At 31.2% G+C, this 25,505-nt stretch overlaps 1 protein-coding gene across 2 annotated transcripts in view; it reads right to left on the reverse strand.

The window, feature by feature from the left end:
* The window catches only part of LOC139516552 (uncharacterized), a 72,357-nt gene that overhangs the window by 4,400 nt on the left and 42,452 nt on the right, over window positions 1–25,505 (reverse strand). For both annotated transcript variants that reach the window (XM_071306726.1, XM_071306725.1), the window contains 13 exons: window positions 24,806–24,854; window positions 24,352–24,545; window positions 19,890–20,022; window positions 19,266–19,552; window positions 17,942–18,137; window positions 11,367–11,602; window positions 10,850–10,961; window positions 10,065–10,244; window positions 8,721–8,879; window positions 7,827–7,995; window positions 2,569–2,719; window positions 1,916–2,171; window positions 1,072–1,168 (listed from right to left, as the gene is read on the reverse strand). In XM_071306726.1, coding sequence (XP_071162827.1) covers window positions 1,072–1,168; window positions 1,916–2,171; window positions 2,569–2,719; window positions 7,827–7,995; window positions 8,721–8,879; window positions 10,065–10,244; window positions 10,850–10,961; window positions 11,367–11,602; window positions 17,942–18,137; window positions 19,266–19,552; window positions 19,890–20,022; window positions 24,352–24,545; window positions 24,806–24,854 — 2,219 coding nt within the window. The remainder of the gene's footprint in view (window positions 1–1,071; window positions 1,169–1,915; window positions 2,172–2,568; window positions 2,720–7,826; window positions 7,996–8,720; window positions 8,880–10,064; window positions 10,245–10,849; window positions 10,962–11,366; window positions 11,603–17,941; window positions 18,138–19,265; window positions 19,553–19,889; window positions 20,023–24,351; window positions 24,546–24,805; window positions 24,855–25,505) is intronic.

Genomic DNA, 25,505 nt, shown 5'->3' on the forward strand with positions numbered 1-25,505 from the left:
TTCATTGCTGTAATTTTATACGTAATGGTTAATTTAGATAAACTTTATTTTTGCAAGAGGTGTAGGATCATTTGTTGTTTTAGCTTATCAAATTTATTAAGATAAAGCTCTGATTTACTGAGGAAGATGCTATCTGCTTCAAAGTGGCTCTACTTACTCCTATGTACCGAATCTAATTGTACCGTATGTCTGCAGAATACTTGTGTTCTCGAATCTAATTGTACCGTATGTCTGCAGAAAACGTGTTTTCTCAGTCATTTATTTTACTGAAAGCTTAATTTTATCTTATTCTAAAATCCACAGTTGGTACTTTGCAGCAAAAATGATTTGACACTACTTTATCTTTTGTGTAAACTTAAACCATGATAATATCAAAAATATCTATCTAAGATAATCTGTCAGAAATTTATCAAAACATCTACTTTATATACTGTGCATGCCATACAAACATTAGCTGAAGTTTTTAGTTCGATGTTCTTCATTGGATCAACAAAGTCTGGTTTTATGCAAGATTAACTATCTGATGAAACGTATTAAGATAAGGAATAAATAAAGAAATATCTAAAACGAAAAAAATGTTTATCAATATTCTTTAATCACCTTTAAAAAGTGCTCGTTAAAGTTTCTCAACCAGAAAAAATACATGTTTTTCAAGAGTCAGTTTCATGACTGCTGCGTTTTGACATAATATTTTGATATGAAAATCTTCTGTTTAAGATCAAAACGCTACGACATTTAACCTTGCTATGGATGTATCTCCTAAGACTGGAAACTTAGATCCTGCAGAGTTATGTTTTAAATGTCTACTTTAATTACAAAATGAACCACTGATTGCATTTCAAGCTACAAGTCTTCAAAGAAAAGGAATTCGGGTTGTTACCGTACCACTGTTTTCACATAAACAAGAAATTTCTTTTAACAAATCAAGATTTCAGTAATAATTTTCGTGTTAATGTAAAATGTTTTAAATATAGGAAAAAACGATCTTTGAAATCAAAAGGGTTAATTAAGTATTTAAATTTTAAAAAAAGGCAACAGTAGTTCATATTTCCGAGTAGTATATAAGCTTACAGTTCATCAGAGGAATTTCCAGGCTTCTCCATTCGATATCCATTTGCCAATACATAATAGAGGTCTGCCAAGGCTGTATGAGGGTACGGTGATCCTCCTACAAAAACGCATGATAAATATGATGTGCATAATATCGGCCACAAATTTAATTATATTTTTTTTATATATAAATCATATATTGCATAATAGACACTTTATATTCATTAAATTTTCCTATTTAGAACAAAATTGTCAGAGTATTAAACATGTTAAATGAAAAGCTTAAGCGATAGTAGACCTTCAATTGTCAAAGTATTTGACTGTGTTTTTAATTTGTAAATTGCAACCCGATAAAACCAAACACATTCGATGATAATAGTACATGTTGATAATTGGAGTTTAATTCAAAGCAAGTATTACAGCTGTTTTGAGTTTTAAGTGTTTCAGGTCCCTTTTGGTCATGTAGCTTTTCATGTGGTTTAGTCTTAAAAACATCATTGCATTTGGTTTATTCACAGAAGTCCTCAAAGCAGGCACACATTAATTAAGTGTTTGTAATGAATGTTTTAATCTTGATGGAAACGAACAATTTTGATACAGAGTATTAGGAAGTAGATCTTTTCAAGAGAAATAACTCTTATACATTACTTTGATTTGATTTGATTTGATTTAATATGTTTCATTGTTGTATTCCAATCGTCTCAGTAACAATGATTATTATACTTCTGTATCAAACGAATATTTTTAAAGCGTTGATGAAAGTATGTATTAATAAAAACGCATTATTGATTGATAAAATCATCTGCCGTAACCCATGTATATCCCGGTTACAATTGAAGCAAGAATAACAGGCGTTTTAACTTACCCATAGTAACTATTTCATACAACAGTATACCAAATGACCAAACATCACTCTGCGTTGTAAATACACGATCACGTAATGATTCGATAGCCATCCATTTTAATGGTAATTTACCACTGGTAACTTTGTGATATTGGTTATCATTGAAAATGTCTCTAGAAAGTCCAAAATCACAAACTTTAACAACTTTATCATAATCAAGTAGGACATTCCTGGCTGCTAAATCTCGATGTACATATTTCTTTTCTGCTAAATATTGCTGGAAGAAAAAATAAAATTTTGCTACAAAAAAATTAAATCAAAGGAAATATAAAAAAAAAAATGATACATAAAAGATGTTTACCATAAGGACATAAAATGAACGGCATTTTGTAATTAAAACTATTTATTCTTTCAAAAGTTCTCACCCTATTACTAAACCATATTGTCACTATGCAATTTACGTTTAACAATTTTTCACGCTCATTGTGTTTTTATATATTCGTCATTTCAACCAGCTGTTACAATTATAAATGTAAAACAAAATATGATGGATATAACATAAGTTTGCATCTAGTCCGTAACGAACCTACAAGGCAGTCTAAAATTACACCATACAGAACAAATAATTTCTTGTATAATTAATGGTAAAACTGAACAAAAACATATTTATATACCATTGCCATGGCAACTTGACGTGCAAATGACAGCATATCTGCTGGGGTTATTACACCATTATCAATATCACCATTCGGATCCATGATTGAATATGTAACCTCGGTAGGGTGTCCGACTCTTTTAGTAAAATCTCCCTCCATGCGACATTTCCTACAAAAATAACAATCAAATAAAATATACATTTAATATTTATGTTTGGGAGCTCCGAGCGAAAGTAAATCAAGAAAAGTGCTTCAAATGCACTAAACTTACATTACAGAAAGTGTTATATTTTCGTTATGTAAGCCTCAGAGTGATTTTTAAATGCATCAATATGGCGGATGGCACATTGGTATATAGTCTTAATGCACCAAACACAAAATATTTCCAAATGTTATTCGGTACAGTAAACAATAAAGAAATATGTAAAAGCAAATACAACAAACAGGTAAAAATTCTATAATATGATTGATGGGGATGTACGCAGATTAGTGATTGCCATGTGACCAGAAAAAGATGGCAACTACCCAGGACACCAATGATAATCACAATAAATCCAACAGGGTACCAGTTATACAGATCGTTTCCTTTTCTTTTCAAACATAATTCTCATGATTGAACATGACAACGTTGATTTTATTGTTGTTCACAGTAATTATGTATGATCTATAACTCTTTTTATTATGACTGTTTGGTTAATTTTTAATGCAATATAAATAAAATGGCATCAAAGCAATAATGACGGCTTTAACAGAATAGAAGATGTAAAAAGAGGCGAGGATACCAGGAGGACAATCACAATGAGATAAACTGACAGCACGGGGCAAAATAGAAACAAGACAAAAAACACAAAACACTACATAGCTAACTAGACTGAACAACAATGACCCAGCCAAAAACTGGTGGTGATCTAGCGTGGCCCGGCAGGGTGAGTATATCTTGCAACACGAGTATATAAAAAGCAAAAAACAGGCTAATCACATTTGCTATGGTATCAGCAATTCTAATATTTCTATATAAATGTGTACAAATATATACACGGGTTTCTTCATAAGGAAATAACTGTACCAAGTCAGGAATATGACAATTGTTTTTCATTCGTTTGATGTCAATGAGCTAGCTTTTGATTCCGATATTTGATAAAGGACTTTCCGTGATGGATTTTCCTTGCGAAATTTGTTGTCATTTTACTTTTTTCCATTAATAATTCGTTTATAAAATTATTTTATTTCACATACAACTTATACTGTTTTATGTTTTCAAACAAATGGCTTTAAAGAAAAAAAGGACAGTTCATCAAACAGCTTGCATTTACAAGGCCAACAAGCCAAGTATGAACATCAAACACGCACGTGTCGGTGTAAACCACTTGCAATTTGCAATTTATCAAACAGATTGTTATCACCTAAAAATGAATCGTTTATGTTACATGTGCAGTCGGAATTTTATTATTCTGACACGAGTATACATGTTTCAAAATGACTTTTATGCAAAGTGGTAAACGCCAATTTAGAAAACCGCAAATCAGTTACATCTTTCAAACACAACTATGTATACACTGCATGATCGCGTATCATCATGTACTTTTTCAAATCTACAATTGCAAGTTTTTTGAGTGCACAGCTGGAACCGTAGCAAGAGTACATAGCAAAAAAAGTACACATTTTTCATACATAACAACAACTTGGCAGGCTTGCATAAATTCTGAGATAGGTGTCTTTCAAAAGTTCATAGAAACTGTCAAAAGGGATCTGACTCGTGTCAGCGAACAAATGTCATGAAAACGACTGAGAGTACTCGAAAGAAAAACATAGCGCATGGCATTAATTGTTTTCTTTTTATGATGTCTTCTGATTATATCTGCACTTAACATGCAACTTTAATTAAAACAATGAGCTCATCGACATTCCTGCGGGTAAGGGAAGGGTCAACATGGTTATAAAAAATAATTCAATTAGAAATATATGTCCCAAATTTCTCATTTATGATTCAGAATCGTACAATCTATAGAAAAAGTTTATACAGGTGTCCAGAGTAAAATTACTTAACCTTCCCGTGAACTCCTATTATCAAAAGGACCAGTAGAATAAAAATTTAACCGTTGCTTATTCTCGAGGCGATAATGAACTGTGAATTTTTACAATCCTATCAGTCATTCCTGCAGATATAGCGAAGTTTTGGAAAGAAAGGTAAAGCAGTGGGGTTTACAGTTGCTATCTTTCTTGTATTTCATAAAATTAAAATTAATTGGCAAAAATTTGATATTAGAATATCGCACATATTATCTTTATGGGAATTATTTGGAAGTTAACCGAAAACACTTAAGTAATGAAGCAAATTTAATTGTTTTATCATTTTGTTATCCAAAAGTTACAGGTTTATGACCATAATAATAGCTCATATACTATTAAATTTGTCAGAGCTTTCAGATACTGTCAAACCATCCACTATTTCTAAATTTTCTTCTTTTTTCTATTAAAGTTTTGAATTTTCTTATACATTTATTTTACAAAAAATTGTAATCATGATAGCAGATGCATGTTAAAGCCCGTGTTTAACGTCAGATTAAATTTCTGCATCCCTTCATGCAGCATTTTAATAGGAATATAAGAGTTTAAAAAATATAAACCAGCTTTTCTTTTAAGAATCATATAAACAAGACAGAGAAAATAAAATAGAATGTGATTATAGATGAAGTCGGATTGCTTTAAACACTTCCTGATAGGATGTTAGTCCTTGGGTGCCATATGCGCAGTAACTTGCGCTACAAGTTACGTTTATTTGATTCAAGCGTTTCATATAATATTTTACGCGATTGTACTAAATCTAAAGTAATCCCTGGTTTACAGTTAACTGAATTATTCAAGTTTAATAGAGAACCTATGTTTTATATTTCTGTCCAACACATGATGCGTGTACTTTTGGTTAAAAGTAAGATTACTTTTTTTTTTTTTATCTTAATCTTCAATACTAATTTACGAAATAGAATTGATTAAAAAATCACAGATGCGTAAAAACACCTTACACATTCATATCGTTGTTTAACCTACTGGGATTAAAATAAAACCACCACCAAAGACAAAATGTATGTAATAAATACCTATTTGTATAGTTTACATGTGTAAATTTGCGATATTATTTATATTGACCGTAATATTGAAAGGTGACGGAGTATGACCCAGGTTGTTTTACGGCTTTTCTCTTGTATCAATCCGATACAAAAAGTGATTCCAACTTATGTCCCAAGTAAAATCCAACATAAAACGGTAAAAAAAGATACCCTAGATCTATTTATTATAAACAGCTGCTTCAGTTGCACATATTAAACTATGTTGTATAACGTAATCACGAAAATAAACCAAATATCTGCGTAGACATCAAGGGATCTAAATTCGTTTTATTTTAATCTATCGAACTGGATGACTTGCAAAAGAAGCTTCTTTACCGTCTGATTAAAATAAATCGTTAAAGAGCCCAATCACTGCTAACGCACTGGTTCTTTAAGATTTTTATTTCATGCAAGTTCGTAGCATGATGTCTCATTTAACTAATAGGTTATATACTTAACATGCAATCATCATGTAAAGAACTTTGCTCAAAGTCATATAATAACTTAAATGTCTTTTTACCACAATAACAGAAAACACCAGAGTTTTGTAACTTTTAATATCAACAGCATGCAATATGTCTATATTTTTGTCAAGCTTTGGAGATAGGTGCGAAAAGGAAGACAAATGCTTGGAGCAATAAAATATATGTTATAGAATGGCAGACGATACAATGATCAAGTGAAAAAGATAAACAGACGAAAAATAGTCAACATTCCAACGAAAACTAAAAACTGTTAGAAAACGAAGTACACATTCCTGGAATACCTATTCATTCTTTAAGTTTGATGATATTTTGATTAAATACAATTATATCTTGGCATCGCTTTGTAATAAAGTGCAAAATCCATAAAAATCTTACATAAAATATTATAGTTTTGTAATGTAATGTTAAAGTAAAATTAAAGCTGAACGAATTTCAGATGGATTCTCATAGATATTAATTCTTTGATCATTTTCATGAAATGGTTCACGAACAGAAGAAGTAAAACTGTATTTAGCGGCAAAACGTACATAGAAACCCATCACGGGAACAATTCATTTAAAATCCCTAAAGCTTCAAATCTGGGTAACAATCACAAAGGTATTCAAGAGACAACATTGGAATATAGATAAGTTTAGAAAGCAGGATATTCTTTAATTGGCATTTGAAAACATAAAATTGAGAATGGAAACAGTGAATGTGTCAAAGAGAAAACAACCCGACCAAAGAGAGAAAACAGCCGAAGGACACAAATTGGTCTTCAACACAGTGATATTGTTTTCTATTGTTGCTACTCAAAGCAAACATTGATTAATCATGATAAGTTGTATTGGGTTCATTGTTATTTTCAGGGATAATAGTTGTTTTGCGGATTCAAACGCAACTATACGAGATTTAGTAATTCAAATGAAGAGATAAATAGTATGAAATTCAAAACAGTGTAGCTGTGGCCATTGATTGACACATTAAAATCATTCATTGACTGGGACAATTTAGGTGAACGTTTGTATATAACGACCAATGCTCACTATGTACTTTTTAAAGACACTTAAACTATGGGGTCACCAAAGGTTTTCAACACCTAAATAAAGTAATTCGAAAAATTAATCAGAAATAACACGGTATTTTGATTTATATCAATTATATAAATCAAAACACAAAGGTTATTCCTGATTAATTTTTCGAATTATTTTATAATTAAAGGCGTTAAGAAACCTTTGTTGACCCCACAGTTTAAATGTCTATCGTAGGTACGTCATGAACAGTGGTTGTTACAGACAAACGTTCACGTAAATTGTCCCAGTCAATGGATGATTTTGATGGGTCAATCAATGGCCACAGCTACACTGTTTTGAATTTCATACTACTGATAAGTTAACTTTGATCGAGCTAAGAAAATAACTAAGATATACAAAAATAACACACTCACACACATACACAATTATCCAGAAAGACAATGAAAAAATAAATATTAATATGAAATAAAACTGGCATGGCAAAAAATAAAATATAGAACAAAAGTTCTAGACTAAAATTAGAAGAAAAGTGGCTTGTTTTGGTGTAGGGGATTGTTGCTGTACTGTACACTACAAGATTTTTGCATCAAATGCATACAATTATCCTCTTTTTGTTAATTTTTGGCATTGTCAAATTTTCATTTTACTTACAATATATATGTATTACTTACTTCAAAAACATTTGTAGGTTTCCAAAAGGAATGTACTCCATAGCAAGAGCAATGGGTTCTGAAAGGGTACATGCTCCTAGCATCGAGACTATATTTGGATGAGCACCTATACGTTTCATCAAGTTGATTTCTGCCAATAGATCTTCTTTATAAGATAAAGGTGCACTATCTATAAAAATAAAGGAAAAAAATATGTACTGGAAAATTGCCACTGGAATAGAAATGCAGGAAACAGGTGAATACAAATAAATGACGGGCCAATTCATTTAAAATTAAAGATACGAATTACTTTTATTATCTCATCTTTGAAATGAAATTGGACATTACATTAATAAAAGTTATTCACGTACTATTTTACGTAAGCAAGTCGGCTTAAAAAGTAGTATTGATAAACGTCTCCAAAAGTTTTTCATCATGTAATAATTTACACCGAAGTAAAGGAGCACAAGTCTTATGATGTAGAAATATGATGTATTAAACCAGCAAAGAGGAGACGATTACTAGTCATCTGGCGGACATTAGTTCTCAATTATAGCAAGTGTATTGATATAGAAAAAAGTAACACTTTACAAAACTCTAATTATTCTCTTCAAAGCTATCAATTTTTACGTAAAACATGAATATAATCAACAAACTTTTATAGTTTGCTAGTTTTCCTGACAGATAATTGTAAAAATGTGTTTCACGTCCAAAAGAATATCACGAGCTTAACACAAAAGCTGTTCGTGAAAGTGAAATGAATGATTTAAATGGGAGGTACTAAGCATAAAAAATCTCATAGGATCATAGTATATGACCCTGACGTAAAGAAAACTAAATGAAAACATTCAACAAGTTAAGAAACGTTCAGCTTTATATGAAAATGTGTGAGCATGATTTATAAATAAAACGCACCTCGAACAAGCTTGATGGCTACTCTCTTGTTGTCGTAGTAACCAGTCACTACTTTGCCAAACGCTCCTTGACCAATAGGGGTACAGAACTTGAGACGACAAGGGTCCAGTTCCCATTCATCACTCATTACCAATAATTGATTGGAATAATCAACTTTACCTGTAAAAATAAAAATAAAAATATTTATTGTCTCTTTCTTAATTCATGTATATCAATTGTTTAGGAATATCAAAAACATTCATATGATCATAAAGAGAACCTTGGTTTTCTTTTTTGGGGGCTTTTTGTTTTGTTTCTTTTAAAACATTTGGTGTTTTGGGCTTAACAAACTATTGGTTTCAAAAGGTAACTGAAGAAGACTTGTATCATTTTCTGAATATAATGCATGTCGATCAATTATTTCAATAATTGTAGTTGCAATTCTGTTTGTGTTTATAGACTGGTTTTTATAGACAACAAAAGCACCCAAACACTATAATGTAAATACTGTTTGAAATAGAAAATATGATGGCATATTCAGTATGCCCTACACTCGGTAAAAGAGGCATTATATTTTCAAGTTTATGCATTCGTCTGAAAGTCCGTCGTGTTCATGGTTAAACGTTTTGTTTAATGTAATTTACCCTGACTTTTGGGTGAAATTAACTTGAACCTTGGTACCTGAATGTTCATATATAGTAAAGTTTTAAAAATAATTATATATTCAAAATTGACACATATTTCAAGGTGTATTGAACATGGAAATGGGATATTGCAAGAAGGGCACTGTGTACTATGGACACACATTCATGGTTTCCATATCTTTAAATTAATCAATCTTTTTTTCTATACATTATTTTCCAAACGATGTTCTAATTCTTCAATGTAAATATAAAATAAACATACTTAAACTATAAATGTCAGCAGTACTATTGACAAATTTAGTGTTTAAAACAAGACATGTTTTTGCTATTAAATGCCAAGCAATGTCTTACGGCAAGTTTTTTTATTTAAAAAAAATGTATTGGTCGCTGCAGGGTCCTGATTCTTCATTACTAAAATGAAATATTTTTTAATTCCATCTATAATAAATGTTACATATGATTTTAAATAGGACCTTGGTACTAAATTTAAATCATTTAAAGGATATGTATAATAAAGAAGATGTGGTATGATTGCCAATGAGATAACTCTCCAAGAGAGACCAAATGACAAAGAAATTAACAATTATAGTTCACTGTACGGCCTATTTAAGAATATAAATATATGTTTTTTATTTGTATGTCATAGAAGTTGCGAAAAATATTTGTCAAGATAATTAACGAAACCAAAGACGGACACAAATTCGACCTCCGGAATACTTACATCCGACGTTAGACTTGTAACTGTTGCTCTTGGCAACTGCTGGTTTGGTAATGATGATATCTTTGAATGTATGCCTCTTCTTATAAATGAAGAGAATAATTAATCCAAGGAGAATGACACTAGCGACACAAGTAATTCCAACAATTATTTTATCAATATTCTTCCAGTCCGCATCTGTAACTAAAATGTAGAATATAAAAATATAATGTGCATCATTAAAATATATATAAAAAAGAAGATGTGGTATGATTGCCAATGAGACAAATATACACAAGAGACCAAATGACACATAAATTAAACAGATATTGATCACTGTACGGACTTCAACAATGAGCCAAGCCCCTACCGCGTAGTCAGCTATAAAAGGCCCCGAAATCATCACAAATGTAAAAATATTCAAAGAGAAAACTAACGACTTAAGTATTGTGGCAACTTGAAATAATTGAAATAAAAATTAAAATCTCTTTATTTTTGTCCTTTGGGAGAGATTAACCATGTAATAGTTATTGGTTTATTATTATATAGATAGAGAATAATAATGGAATTAAAAAGATTTGAAAAGATGATATAGTGGAGGATTTTCATGGGAAATTCAAACTTAGTAAATACGATTAATTCCCCAAAAATATTCCTGGACCATCATAAATTAATTTTCTTGGCCACAAGCTTTGGGACTACACTGTCTACACTGAAGTATAGCTTGAGCCATTTTGATATTTTGACTAGATACTCTATATGCGATTAAATGTAGCTATGACAAAAAGATGCTTGCTGGTTAAGATTACCTTTTCTCGATTTGACGCTTTCAGCCTTAATAACACACATTGTAGTGTTGAGACGTCTGATATCACTCTGTATTGCGTCACGTCTTCCATTACGTTGGTATATAGCTACACCCTAAGTTAATAAAATTAATACAATAGAAAAAAATATAGAAACATTTTTTTTATAAATAAAATACGGCAAAATTAGTATATTTGTATACCATATAGATAGTTAAACAAATATTAAGAAATAAAATAACCATATTATGTATTCTCATAGTACCATCCACAGTATTCAAAAACATCGATAACAATAATTAATAGATTTTTTTAGTTTTCACAATTTCAGGGAAAATATGTATTTAATGGTGTATAACAAATATCTGACGACGGAAACATTTCAATCAAGAACATGATTATAAATATACCGTTGGGTTTGTATATACATTTTGTATATGAATTGGTTATAAAATAATGAAAAAAAAACCGTTTTAGTCTATTGCCATCTATAACGTATTATTATACACAAATATTTTACCTCTATTCGATATTCAGTATTTTCATCCAAATCAAACCATTCTTCGGTTTTATTTGTTTTCCGGACTATAGCTGGAATGTCGGAGACGTCGTTGATGATGCAGCTTATTGTGTAAGACGAGACAGCAGAATGATTGAATGGGACGTTCCATGCTAACAATACAGAAACTGTCCCAGTGTGCTTGTTACACTTCCAGTTCCGTAGTACAATTCCCCATTCCATTATATCAATTGGTTCTGGAAATATAATGATAAATATGCGTTGAAAAGAGTTTGTGAAAATTGAAACAAAAATTAATATTCTAAATTTGAATTTACGAAGACCAATGCAATCCAACGGCTCTTTCACAAAAACTTGTAAGTAGTATAAATTGAGATCATTTTAAATCGAGGATTTTTGTGAAAATAGTCGATGAAAGATTAAGGCACAGACAGTCATACAATTTTGACACAATCTGACTAAATTCAGATCTATAACAACTCTCGTGCTCTTATATATAAAAAGTAAAATCACAAAAATACTGAACTCAGAGGAAGATCAATTGGGAAAGTCCACAACCACATGGCAAAATCAAATAACAAAACGCATCAAAAACGAATGGACAAAAACTGTCATACTCCTGACTTGGTACAGGCATTTTCAAATGTAGAAAATGGTGGACCAAACCTGGTTCCACAGCGCCAACCCTCTCACTTTAATGACAGTCTCATCAATTTCCGATATTTTTACACTGATGCGTTAAACAATCAGACACAATAAATATAATAGTCAAAATATGGGTACACCAGTCATCATCGTCTAACAATTCCAAAAGGAACAACACTGATATGAGAATAACGAAATTAGTGGTTTATATTTTGAATAAGATTGATTTGGAAAAATACTGAACAAATTTCTGGACAAATTTTTTTTTTTCGCGACAAGTCAAAAACATTTCTTTCAAAATTTTCTTTCAATTTTAGCATTACATATAGTGGCAGCTGAGGGTGAAACAAACAATTTTTTTTTCTCAGAATCAAAAACAAATTATTTTTTTTCTCCAAAAACTGGAAACAAACTTTTTTTTCCAAAAAAAACCATAGCCCCCCCCCCCCCCCCCCCCCCGAAAATCAAATGGTTGCTGCCTAAGCAATATACTCCAACAAAACTCGATATTTATGTATTATCAAAAAAATCAAGGAATGGGCTGAATGAAGGACATTATTCCATGAACGTCTTTTTGTTTTATCCAGTTTTTCATTGTACAAACACCAAAGCATAGAGAGACCAACAAGAAATTAAAATGCATGGTACACTAAAATGTCAAACAATATAATTATGGCTGAACATTTGAATTTTTCAATAGGATTCAACTAGACATGTAGAGGTAAACGTGCTTCCGATGTTGTGGTGTATGTTATAACTAAATATCTATGAATGTTGGCACGTAAATAAGTATTCAAACGTTTTTTCATAAAACTTTCAAAGAAATAAAGGTACTAATCTTGCAGAATTTTTTTTCACCATAAATCATGATGTTTAAAGGTAGGATGGAATTCGGCCAATGAAATTAACAAGCGATAGTGAATAATCAATTAAACAACCGAATACCGATACTGTGATACGTCACTGTAATGAATTAGATCAAAGACAAGCTTTTATTAAAATATTCTGCATAATATCTAATTATTAAAAAAATGCGTACACAAAGTAGCAATCATCTACTCTTCATGTAGGCAGTTTGGTTGTAATTAGTATATTTTGTCTTCACGAAGTTTGATTAGGTAATAACAACAAGATTGTCGTCTCTCCACCGTAATTGTTACGAATTTGTAATGATATTGTTTAATTGGCGCGGTTCCATCACATTCTCAATAAAATGCACTGCTATACCGTAAAGATAGCAGATCAAACTGATAGAATCGTTTGTGACGAGCTCCTAAAGCACCAAGGCGCTTACAGTACTTGTTTCATCCTATTCTCAATAAAATACATTGCTGCTATAGACTAAAGATGTCAATCAGATCAAACTAATAGAAATGTTTGTGACGACAACAAAAATAACACAATAATAAGTATAACCCAAGGATCTTAATAACAAAAAGGCTAGAAACGCAAGTTTGATTTTCAAAAATAAATGTAATTTAATGTCTTGTTGCAAATATTTTATGCATATTCAGGACGTTTTTGCGTTTTCTGTGCTCATAAGCTAAATTATATTATTTACTTCTTCCAAATAACAGCAATTTAAGCATTGAAACAATGTCGATTAAAACAAGACCAGTCAATTCTTATCGGACATGCCGATATCTCGTAACATACGAGGAATGGATGTGTTCAAAACAACATCCTGTATATACTAATCGGATAAAAACAGAAATACAAAAATATCGAAATTAATTTTATACACCATTCATCCCTTTCAAAACCACATATAAAAAAGATAAAGAGATTATAATCAGTATAAACTTTATATATATAAAAAAAATTTACCTAAACACGACACACACATAAAAAGGGGGCGTTAGTATTAGTTAAAACATTGAAAAACAACACATTTTACAGTTTTGAGTCACCGAAAAATTTCTTTTAAGCACTGGATATTGGTTAGAACAACTATTATGGAGCCGAATTATAGCAATGTTACGCTAAACTTTTGTATAATCGATAAAATTAGCACGCAGATAAAATGCTAGGCAGAACAAAACAGAATATTGTTTCCGACGTAGTCGGTATAGTTTCGGTTTGTGCCCTTTGAACTTAAGGACGTTTAACTATGGCAACAGAATACGCAAGCTCGAAAATCCTTTCTGTGATTGGACAAAATGCTGTCATGGTGGGTGATTTGGTTGTGTTTGAAAAAACGTCTCGTTAATTATATCGTGATGGAAAGCAAGTGAAAAACTATAAATAGAATGAAATTCAAAACAGTGTGGCTGTGGCCATTGATTGACACATTAAATTCATCCATTGACTGAGACAATTTAGGTGAACGTTTGTATGTAACGACCACTGCTCACTATGTAGTTTTTAAAGACACTTAAAATATGGGGTCACCAAAGGTTCTCAACACCTTAATAAAGTAATTCGAAAAATTAATCAGAAATAACACGATGTTTTGATTTTTATCAATTATATAAATCAAAATATAAAGGTTATTCCTGATTAATTTTTCGAATTATTTTATAATTAAAGGCGTTAAGAAACCTTTGGTGACCCCACAGTTTAAATGTCAATCGTAAGTACGTCGTGAACAGTGGTCGTTACAGACAAACGTTCACGTAAATTGTCCCAGTCAATGGATGAATTTAACGTGTCAATCAATGGCCACAGCCACACTGTTTTGAATTTCATTCTATTTGAACTAGATCTTACAAAGATTTATATTTTTATTAAAATAATTGTTTCTCCAATAGCTCTTTGCATCCGTGACAGCTGTTTATTCGGGACAATTATATAATTTTTAATGTAAACTTTGTTGTACGAACGTACATGACTTTTAGAACGCACCTACGCATGTGAGATTTCCGCGGGGTTTTGGTGAATGTAAACAGAAAGATACGAGGACCGAGAATACTGAACACAAACAGAGAAAACGTTATTTAAATGGTATCTTTGAGCTTCTGAAGTTTATCGAAATGATAGTTTTAAATTTAAATACGTCGGATATCTTTTTTAAAGATAGTTCTTGTTATCAGTAAGATGAGGAAATGCTAGACAGAAAAAAAAAAGAGCATTTTCTGTCAGTTGCAGTAAGACGGAGAAATGCTAGACAGAACAAAAAAGATTATTTTCTATTACAGTAAGTACTGTAGTAAGATGTAGAAATGCTAGAAAGAACAAAAAAGAACATTTTCTATCAGTAAGATGGAGAAATGCTAGATAGAACAAAAAAGAACATTTTTATCAGTAAGATGGAGAAATGCTAGACAGAACAAAAAAGAACATTTTTATCAGTAAGATGGAGAGAACAAATCTCACCGATAATTCTCTATGCCCATGGTCGCCGCGATATAGCCTTTTTGTGCTAATGCGGCGTAAAGCAACCAACAATCAATCAATCAATCTATGCCCATGATATAAATAGATAGATGTAAACTACTAGAAAAAGACAACAGCCTACTTTCGAAGGATAACACGAAGATTCCCTTCGTTCGTATGGGAAAACAGCGATACGATACATTCTGCTCATGTACATGATGTAAGTTTAAAGGTTAGGTGTAAACTATGAGAAAGAGAAAACACCCTACATTCTAGGAATAACAAGGAGATGTTTAAAAGATTCACAGAATAATGCAAAATAGTGGCGAGAGGTAGTATCCACCACGTCCATGTAAGATAATAGCAACATGGAAGAACTGGTCTACATGAACGAAAAAGTTGAGATGTTAAGCTAGTGGAATTAAAGGTACAATCCAGATGACATTATATGCATTGTTCAAAGAAAGAGGATGAAAAGCTTCGTTTTTATATTTATCGTATTTATGCACGATTCAAAGGCTTGGCAGACATGTTTTTTGTTTCTTCCTTCATTTGTACTAATTTATATTTCCTGTAGCAGGTGTTTGTCGTCTGTAAAAACGTGGAAAATTATCACTCTTTAAGTTAATATCATTGTCATTAGATTAACAAGTTAGATCCTGTTTTCATCAAATAAAAACATCAAAGACGTTAAAGGGTTAATCCCCGATAATCATCTTAAAGATTATTCATCAACTCTTAAACAGATACAACCTCTTCTATTAATGTTCAGTTTCAGATCGTTGCTCTTTTGGCAACCTGGTGGTAACGTGCATTTATCACAATCCAAACTACATCAAAATATAAATCGTTATCGTAGTCACGATGCAATCGAGAGATCGTTATTGTAATGATTTATCATGTGATATTATCATATGGCTTTGACCTTTTTATGATACATAAATCTTCAGTACGGAGGTCACGTAAAACAATGTACATGCAATTGGGTGGTCTTCCGAATTACAAAAAAATATGAAAGTATAGTTTCTTATTTACATGTATATGAATACAGAGAACATATATATTTTAAAGAGATCCCACCATTTAAAAATAATGAAATGCATAATAATGATTTCACAAAAAAAAGAACCAAATAAAAGGATTTTTCTTGCGCTTAAAATTGTACTTTTCATATTTCATTAATATATCCCTTTTGAGTGCTATAAAACTTAAATGAGGTAATGGCTTCGTATTTTACTGTATAAAATTCATTTTGAGTGATTGGTGAAGACTATGATTTTTTTTCTCTTTTCATATCAGAAGTGACTTATTTTGAATGATCATAACAAAATGGTGACCTAAAATATCATATCATTAAAATGGGAAAAACGTATAAAACATCTCGTAAAACAGGGATTGAAGAAATTGCAATTTGATCAAACATTTTACGTGCATTCTATACAATTCTGAATCCTTTTCACACATGCAAGTCGATTAATTCAAGATGCAGTTCTAAATACTAAACAAAACGTCATTAAAATTCTTAATACCGCAAAACCTAAAGTTTGTTAAATAGCTGTTTTTATTGGAAATAATATTGTTATATGATTTATGATTTATCGTACAAAACTATTAAATCGATTATTAACACATTTTAACATTGAAGGCTTAGAGATTTTTCTCGCAGAATCTCAGACAAATTCTCGTTCTTTAGCATACATTTTTAATGATATGATCTAAATTAAGGAGTTCGATGTTGCATGTAAAACATCAAAAAGTGTTAAGTAGGTAATCGTTTAAATCTATCACTAAGAACAAACAATATTGATCAATTGGACCAGTGCATCTATACTGACTGACTGGTTATTGGTTGTTTTTCACAAGAAGAAAACTATGTAAGCTATTCTAAAGTGGAATTGAAATCGCCTCTTATGGTCATTCGGGACTATTATGTTAGCAAGGTTCTTGGCAGTCCGGAAAAAGTACGGTCCAAGAAAACAGTTTACCAATTTGACAACTTTTAAAAATATATAAAAAGGTAACCAAACTACCAATTTATAACGCTTTTTGTAGCTATATGGGGTCGTTAGCAATTTCTAGCAGTTTATCTATGGACATAAATCGGTTATAAACACTCAAATGCATGGTCTTTGAGACTGTGGTCTAATATTTTTCTTAGCTGGACTTCGCATTACACTTAATCATGGATAAATTGTTGGCCAATCCAAGATGTTATCCAGTGGTTGCCATTGGTTGCAGTCTGACATATTTGTTTTTCGTCGTTTTGTAAAATAAATCGGGTTGTTGTCAGATGTGGTTCCATGACTTAGAAAAAGGCAAAGTTTGAACTGGAACCGGTAAATATAAATACAACAGAATCCCCGACTCCCTTAATCTGCCTCTGTATGTTTTTCTCTCTTGAATTGTTTCAAATTTGTTAATACCGGGCCGGAAGGACAATACGATATGAGCTTGGCTCATTGTTAAAGACCGTTTGGTGACTTGAAAGGTTCACATCATTGTCCTTAAGTCTATTGAGAGTGTTTTTATTCACCCATACCATATCTCCTTATTTTTATATAAATTATTGTATCATGCAAGACTGGTCGAAAAAGAGACATAAAACATATGCTTACCATGTTCATAATCCTCTTCTGTTTCACTTTCATTATTACTGGATGCTATTACACTTTGACATACTGTGTAAGTTTTTGTGTCAACATTTGGACATTCTACAGTACGGAACTCAACATTTCCATACCAATCGTCATTCATTTGAACTTCTAGGTGATAGTAGGAATTATACAGCAATTTGTCCAGCTTATAGTGGGGCTGTAAAGCAAAAGAAATAATTTTTATTTTCTATTATAATTTGCCTTTGCCTAATGTGTTGCGCTATGTCATTTTCAAATTAACGACAAGCAGTATACAGTAACTAAAACTTTACTTCCAACAGATGTAAACGTAGTAGTAGCATCAACACTTTAGGACAAAGAAATCAATGAACCAAAAACGTCTAAGGTCAACCTGATTTTCCAACAAAAGTTTAGATATCTTTTTAATTTAAAATTTACTAATGCGTTTGAGTTTTCCTTTGATTTCTTTCGCCTCTCTTAAAAAATTATCGAACTTTAAACAGTTATCTCAAAAAACACTCTCTTATAAAATTATCGAACTTTAAACAGTTATCTCAAAAAACACCCCTTCAGAGCAAATCAGGTTTATAATTTGGTAAGCATCACTGCATTTTATCTATATACATAAGACTTATCAGTGAAGCTCAAAACAAAACAGCTATAGGTTAAATCTTAGACAAAATCGAAAAACATGGAAAACCAAAACCTTAGTTAAAAAATGTTCTGCTTCACCTAGTTTTCAAAATGTCCTATGTCAGTGCAAACGCACGAATATACATTTAGTAATGAACATTAAAATTCAAATTACATTTGACATGCAAATTTAATAGTAAGGATTCTTTCATTAAAGAATGAAATATACTTAAATCGTGTGTTCGATTGACGTAATGGAAAACCTAATTGCCTTAATGAAAGTATCTCATTTTGTAATGACCAAATTAGCTTTTATATCCAAGTCTATTGCCATAAAAAATTTTTATACACAATTTTACAATACAGTTTTATATATTTTTCTGGTTAAAATTGACAATAGTATTACAGCTTAATTCATAATGCATGTAGAGAAAGACTTAGGTTAGCTTGCTTGCTTTGTTTATATATTATACAATAGTAATTTAGATAACATCCTATTGAATTTAACTATAATATTTACAGGTTTAAGTTTGCCTATATTTATTGTTTGAAGATGTCAATCTTAATAAAAAGCTTGGATAAACGATTATACAAACAAAGCAAGCATTTTTTTTTCATTTTCCCATTCAGTTATACACAATTAACCCAAATTTTACAAACTTTAGGAAATTAGCTGTAAAAAACAACTTACCTTTAGTGTATCTCTAAACCCTACAGTATGTGCATATTGTTCTGGTGTTTTTAGGCATGTTGGAGATGTTTCATAAACATTGTTGCAGTCAGTAAATAACAAATGAATATCATACAAAATAACACGTTTGCTGGTAAAGATTGGTGGATGGTCCCACTCGACTAGTGCTGAAAGAATTCCAGTTTTGGTATCCTCTTGCAGAGTAACGTTTACAGTTAATGGTGAGTCGCTTGAAATTTGAACTGGTTGCTTTATTTTCAGAGGAAAAACAACAGCTGGAGTAATAACTGCAATAAACAAATGAATTTCGTTAAATATTTGATAATTGGTACCTGTTTCATAGTGGATATAGAGGGCGCCTCCCTTAGATTGGAGAAATATATTTTTAAGCATAAAATCGTCCAGAAAATGATTTGTTTCGCTCCGCTCGGCAGTGTTATTTCGTTTTCGGCAATTCTGCATCAATTAAAATAATCCTGGACCAGACCCTGATAAGTAAATATTTAATCGAAATTTATTTTAAATTAAAGCCCCTTGCGATCTCTCTTAATATAATCTGAAAACGATGGGAGAAAACTTTTGAACAATTTAATGAACATCGCATTTTTGTTTAAAGAATTTTACCTTGAACTATCGGTGATGAATCCATATCGAATTTAATTTCAGCAATAGTACCGTTTTCACTGACCGCCATCAACCAGAACTCCGGAAGTATAGGAAGAGAATCCTGCTCTAAAAGTACTTCTTGGGATGATGTCTGTAAAAAATAAAAACATTTTATTAGTTCTGTAAATACTATGAAGCACTTTATAAATTTCATCTCTGGAAAGAAGTTCTAACACCACCTTTTAAATAAAGGCAACAGTAGTATACCGCTGTTCCATATAATTATTGATATTGTATATTGCTTAAATTTGCACAATTTACTCGCCTGTTGCCTATTTTTACAAATTAATTTTGTGTATTGTCTTTGTCTATGATGTGTTTTATGCATTTACATTGCAAAAAAAAGGGGCGCTGCTTTTACGTTTAAACTCGAACGGTTTATGGAACAATGCAAATAACAGGTCAAAATTGATCATCTGGCTTACATGATGCTGCATGTCTTCTTTAATTTAACTTAGAGAAAAGGGAATAAAAAGGGGGGAGATTATCTAAGGGACATGTTTATTCGTCTAGACGATTTCATTTTCGATAATTATCTGATAGAAATATAAGTAACAAAACTCGCTCGAAAAGACAATGGTACTGAATTACCGTAATAAATAAGCTTGTTTGAACTTAAAATCAAAATTTAGTATTGTTAATATAAAGTGGTCACCTTTGGGAATGCGTAGGTCTAGTTTGGTTTCAATTTTTCACTTTTTTTCAGGAAAATAATTTCTAAGGAACTATTTCTTATCGTCTGGAATGTAAATGAGTTACTTCACATAGGGTGCATAACTACTTCACATAGGGTGCATAACTACAGAAAATAACATGTTCTATCTATGGAAACCAAGGAAACGTTATAAGATAAGATTGCTTTTTTTTTTATCTGTGGAACGTTGCGGTCTAAATGTACATCTATCAAAATAATGGAATAGGTCAAACCTATCAAAGTTATTTCTTATTAACATGCCCTTCATTCCAAACTTAATGATAATGCTGTCATCGTAGATTCACACAAAACTGATTGGATAACATATTTGACTCCGTTAATCTATTTAACTGAAACATCACAGCGTAAATCTAAATTTGAGGATCAAGTAATTTGTCTGTTTGTTTTATGGACAAAGCATTCTTACTTACTGAGTGAGATTTTCGGTTTTTAGGTCGATCAGCAGAACAAACGCAAACGAACAACAACAAAAATATCATTGAATCTCATTATGTTAGTAGACTTTTTTGTTTTTATCGTTGAAGAACAATGTCACTTCAAACAAGGACGTATAACTAACATACGTCCTTGCTTCAAAGAAACCTCATGTCATAAAGAATCGGTGATTAACATTACTGACTAACAAACGTCTATCACTATGACGAATTGCAACGTACTAAGAGTCTAAGACAAACAAAAAAGTAACTTCGTACATTATAGTAAAAATAATTAACAAAGGTAAAAATGACTTTCTTTAATGTTCCGAACATGTCTTTCATTATTTTTACTTTCGTTTTATCGACAAATGGTCCATTGGTATCTAGCTGTGTCGGTTATAGAGATATAGCACGCTTGGTTTCAAATACAAATTGGTTGAACATCGATAATCTGTAGAATTAATGATGTATAAATCACAAAGCTCCTGTGATACTACCATGCTTCGATGATTACATGATAATCAAACTCGTCATTTTTTACAATCTTGGCACAAGAAACTCAAAATGATAGAAACAGCTTCCTATCAAATCGTTTGAGAAAAACTACAACAAAAGTACTACGTCCATGGTAATTTGCACGGTTGCAAACGAGGAAATTTGAATCGATAGGTTTAGCGAGTATAAAACGGATACAAGTAAAAGAGGTAGAGGGTTCAGTAACCGCCGAAATGACAGCAAACAATAGACGAAACGAACAAAAAGACATCTTGGAGGCATAATGTATATATTTTGATCTCCAAGAAAGAACCAGATTCACGTGCCTACCCCCCCCCCCCCTCCCCCCAAAAAAAAGAAAGCCCTACAGAGATATAATGACAAGAAACGGATATTAAAACATACGGCAAAAATGAGGCATTATAAATATTTCATTTTCAATTTCTACATTTTGAAAACTGATAATCAATATCTTAAAATTTATATAACTATTAATATTAGTGAACCTGTTATGACCTATTTGTTGCAAGCTTAGCATTTTTCTTTTCATGTATGCTTCATTTTTATAGGCACTTTGATTTAAGAAGTTGCATCGTTATATGAAGCAGTAATTGATTGTTGCTGCATGTGTATTAGGGAAAACAATTTTCTAATGTTTCTGCCAAGAATAAATGGTTAGGACATAATGAAAAGTAAACATAAATGGAATTTTTATTACTAGACATTACACATTTTCCATATCGTGTACGTATATCTGCAATGCTACTTTAGCGTATAATTTCCCTATCGATGTATCTAAGCTCATCAATGTGAATCCAGATACTTATCCCCTTACAATGTTATTAAACAAAGCAAGTGGTTTGGGCATCTGGTAAAATCTAATAATATACCACTGTGGGAGAATGCCAAGGATTAACGTTGGATTATTGCTCTGGCAGATTTATAGTATGTAAATAAAAACATCTACCATGGAATTATTACCCTAAATATCACACTTGCATACATCATAATAGAAAATCAGACAGAACTATATCGCTGCGTAGGAAGCAGAATTTACTAAGTTTTTTTTGTTTCTAATTAATACAAAATCATCATTCTCGTTACATTTGACTGGATAACATGGATAGATCTCAAGGGAACTCATTTCCTTGTTCAATACTAACATCACAGTAAACTTCTGCTTCCATTATTGTATTTAAGTCCTAACGATTTTAGGTAATCAACTTTTGAAAATAGATTCCGGGTGCGTTCAGTAACGGGTGGTTAATTATTAACAAGTTTTTGTAGGAACAAATGATGTGCAATAGATGAATCAACTTGAGAAAATAAAAATACGACCTATAAGAACACATTGACATTTTCAAGCTGTTTTGCCGTTTGGATTTTAACTTAAAACTTATATTTAACGCTAATTTACTCGTGTATACTCATTGTATATGTAATTTTCGTACTGAAAACGCTGAGAAAATCATTATAATTCCACCACTAATATACTTTACTATATTACGTGTAGATATGTCAAACCGTAGTAAGCTGAAGCAGAAATTATTCGACATTATTTATTTTCCCAGCATCACGAGACATCAGTCGCAAAGGACATTTTATATGACAAATGAAATTTTAACACGTAAAAATTGAAAAAAAATACATAGAGCATAGAGCGGAAAACCCCAAACAAACTCGAAAGGGGATGCACAATTTGACATGATATGTAAAAAGAGATTTCATGAATATTTTATTGAAATAATCACGATTTCTGGGGTTGATAATGAATACAAAGATGCAATGAGATGAATTGTTAAATATTATTTTTTCTATTAAAAATTTATTTGACAAATAGAAGTACAAACACTCTGTAACAATGAATTGATTGAACAAAAAAAATAGGTTGGCGGTTCTATTATATGAATATTTCATTTAGTATTACTTTGAATGAATCAACCTTGAAACATGAAACTTCTAAATATTTAATCATTTTAAAACATTTAACTGATTTATATTACAAAATGCTTTGTCAAATTTGTTCTTTGATCATCCTTGTTCCCTATACAATGTGAGTTGATCCCTCCCCCACGAGAAAACATTCAAAATAAAACAATGAATTTTAATGTCGGAAATTTTGTTTGTTGATATGCTGGTATTTTGGCACTAGTCATTTTAAGATAGTAGTCATGCTCGATATACTTAATTCCTGTACTGAATCTTTAAACCCATTACATGGCGGTAATCTTAAATACACATCTAAGATAAGACAAGGCTTGTATTTCTTCAAGAGTCTAAAACATGGAATATGCTGATTAATATCGTGAACATTTTGTATAGTGTTTCAAAATACAAAATTCAGCTGTTGGCAAGTAAAAATACATATACAACTGTTTTCATGCAAAATAATAGGCGAGTACAATTGAAAAGATCGAACTAACAACTTATCAGAAAAATTAGTAATTTTATGGTATTATCATGTTTAAATAATATTAAAAAGTGAAAAATAATGTTGGTCCTTGAAGCAATGCGTATTATTTTTTAATTTTGTTCTTAGAATCAATACTGAGAAAAAATCTAGCTGAAAAATGTAAAACAAAAGCAAAACTCAAATCATATAACAACAAAAAAGATCAAGAAACCGCAGATATATGGTGGCAATCCTAATTGTGAAAAACAACTACTGAAAAGGGAATGTTTTTTTTTATTGCACGAACTTAAGCATAAACGCATAGTTACGTACTTGACATAAAAGCATGTATACACTTTTACAAACAAGGTATTAAAGAATGGCATGCATTTGTACTCTTACTTGTTGGACTTCCTCCCAATCTTTGATCTTGACCGTCTTGTCTCTGAACATTATGACATACACAATCAAATCGTTCTTCGTAATTGGAAGTTCCAATTCTGGGCGAGACCATGTAATTTCAACTTGATGAGAATGTTTTAAGCGTTGTACATGGGCATCCTTTCCTTTAAATTTCCAGCCAGCAGTCACGTTTCCTAAAAGAATGAAAATGTTGACTAGAATGTTTTGAGCGCTGTACATGGGCATCTTTCCCCTTAAATTTCAAACCAGCAGTCAAGTTTACCGAAAGAATTATAATATTTGATAATTTGATATTTAAAATAGGAACCTGATAGGTTTAGGAACTACATAAGAGAGATAAAATCATAAATGGTGTAAATCATTATAATAAAGAAAGGAAAGATAAAAAAAGGGGGGTATCTTTCTAAAAATTAAGAGTTTAATTAGGACTTACCCGTTGGTTCGTTTTCTCGAAATCTACAAGCAACTTTACAACCTTTGTGCTGTATAAAGAAAAGAAAAAATGAATTAAACTATTGTTTTTTAATATAGTTTTAAAAGACAGAACTTCGTTATCTATTTTTATTTAAGTACCACTCATTGATCAAATTTCATTGGGATATATATTATATATATACAGAATCGTAACCCTTTAAGGTCCCTTCTGGCAATTGATTCTATACTGGTCGAAGTTAAAAGAAAAAATAAAAAAAATCGATCAGAAAGTCATGTTAAAGATTTTAATACAAATACTTTATATCATTTGGAAATCATATTCAGTTTGTGTTATTATAGGTAAAAGATTCTTCCTTTTTTTATAGGATTTTTTTTGGAAAACATATGTATAGGAGTGACTACAAATAGCAGTACAGCCAACTATGTAATGAATTCTTTATTTCAATAAGATAAAATCAAATAAATAAAAAAAGGTGTTTTGATGCTATTATTTATCAGATGTTCATTAATTGAAGGTGTGCTCGAATAAATCTGTCAAAGACTACCCACCTAGTTGTCTAATAAGATAATATTGAGTTTGAAAACATTAACGAACATTGCAGAACAGCTCCATCATTCATATAGCATCCGACTGATTGTTCGCTTTGTCAACAGATTGAAAAGGCTTTTAATTATTGAGTCAGGAATACCTTGTTGGA

This window comes from Mytilus edulis, chromosome 3, assembly GCF_963676685.1.
Source record: "Mytilus edulis chromosome 3, xbMytEdul2.2, whole genome shotgun sequence".
In the NCBI taxonomy this organism is placed as follows: Eukaryota; Metazoa; Mollusca; class Bivalvia; order Mytilida; family Mytilidae; genus Mytilus; species Mytilus edulis.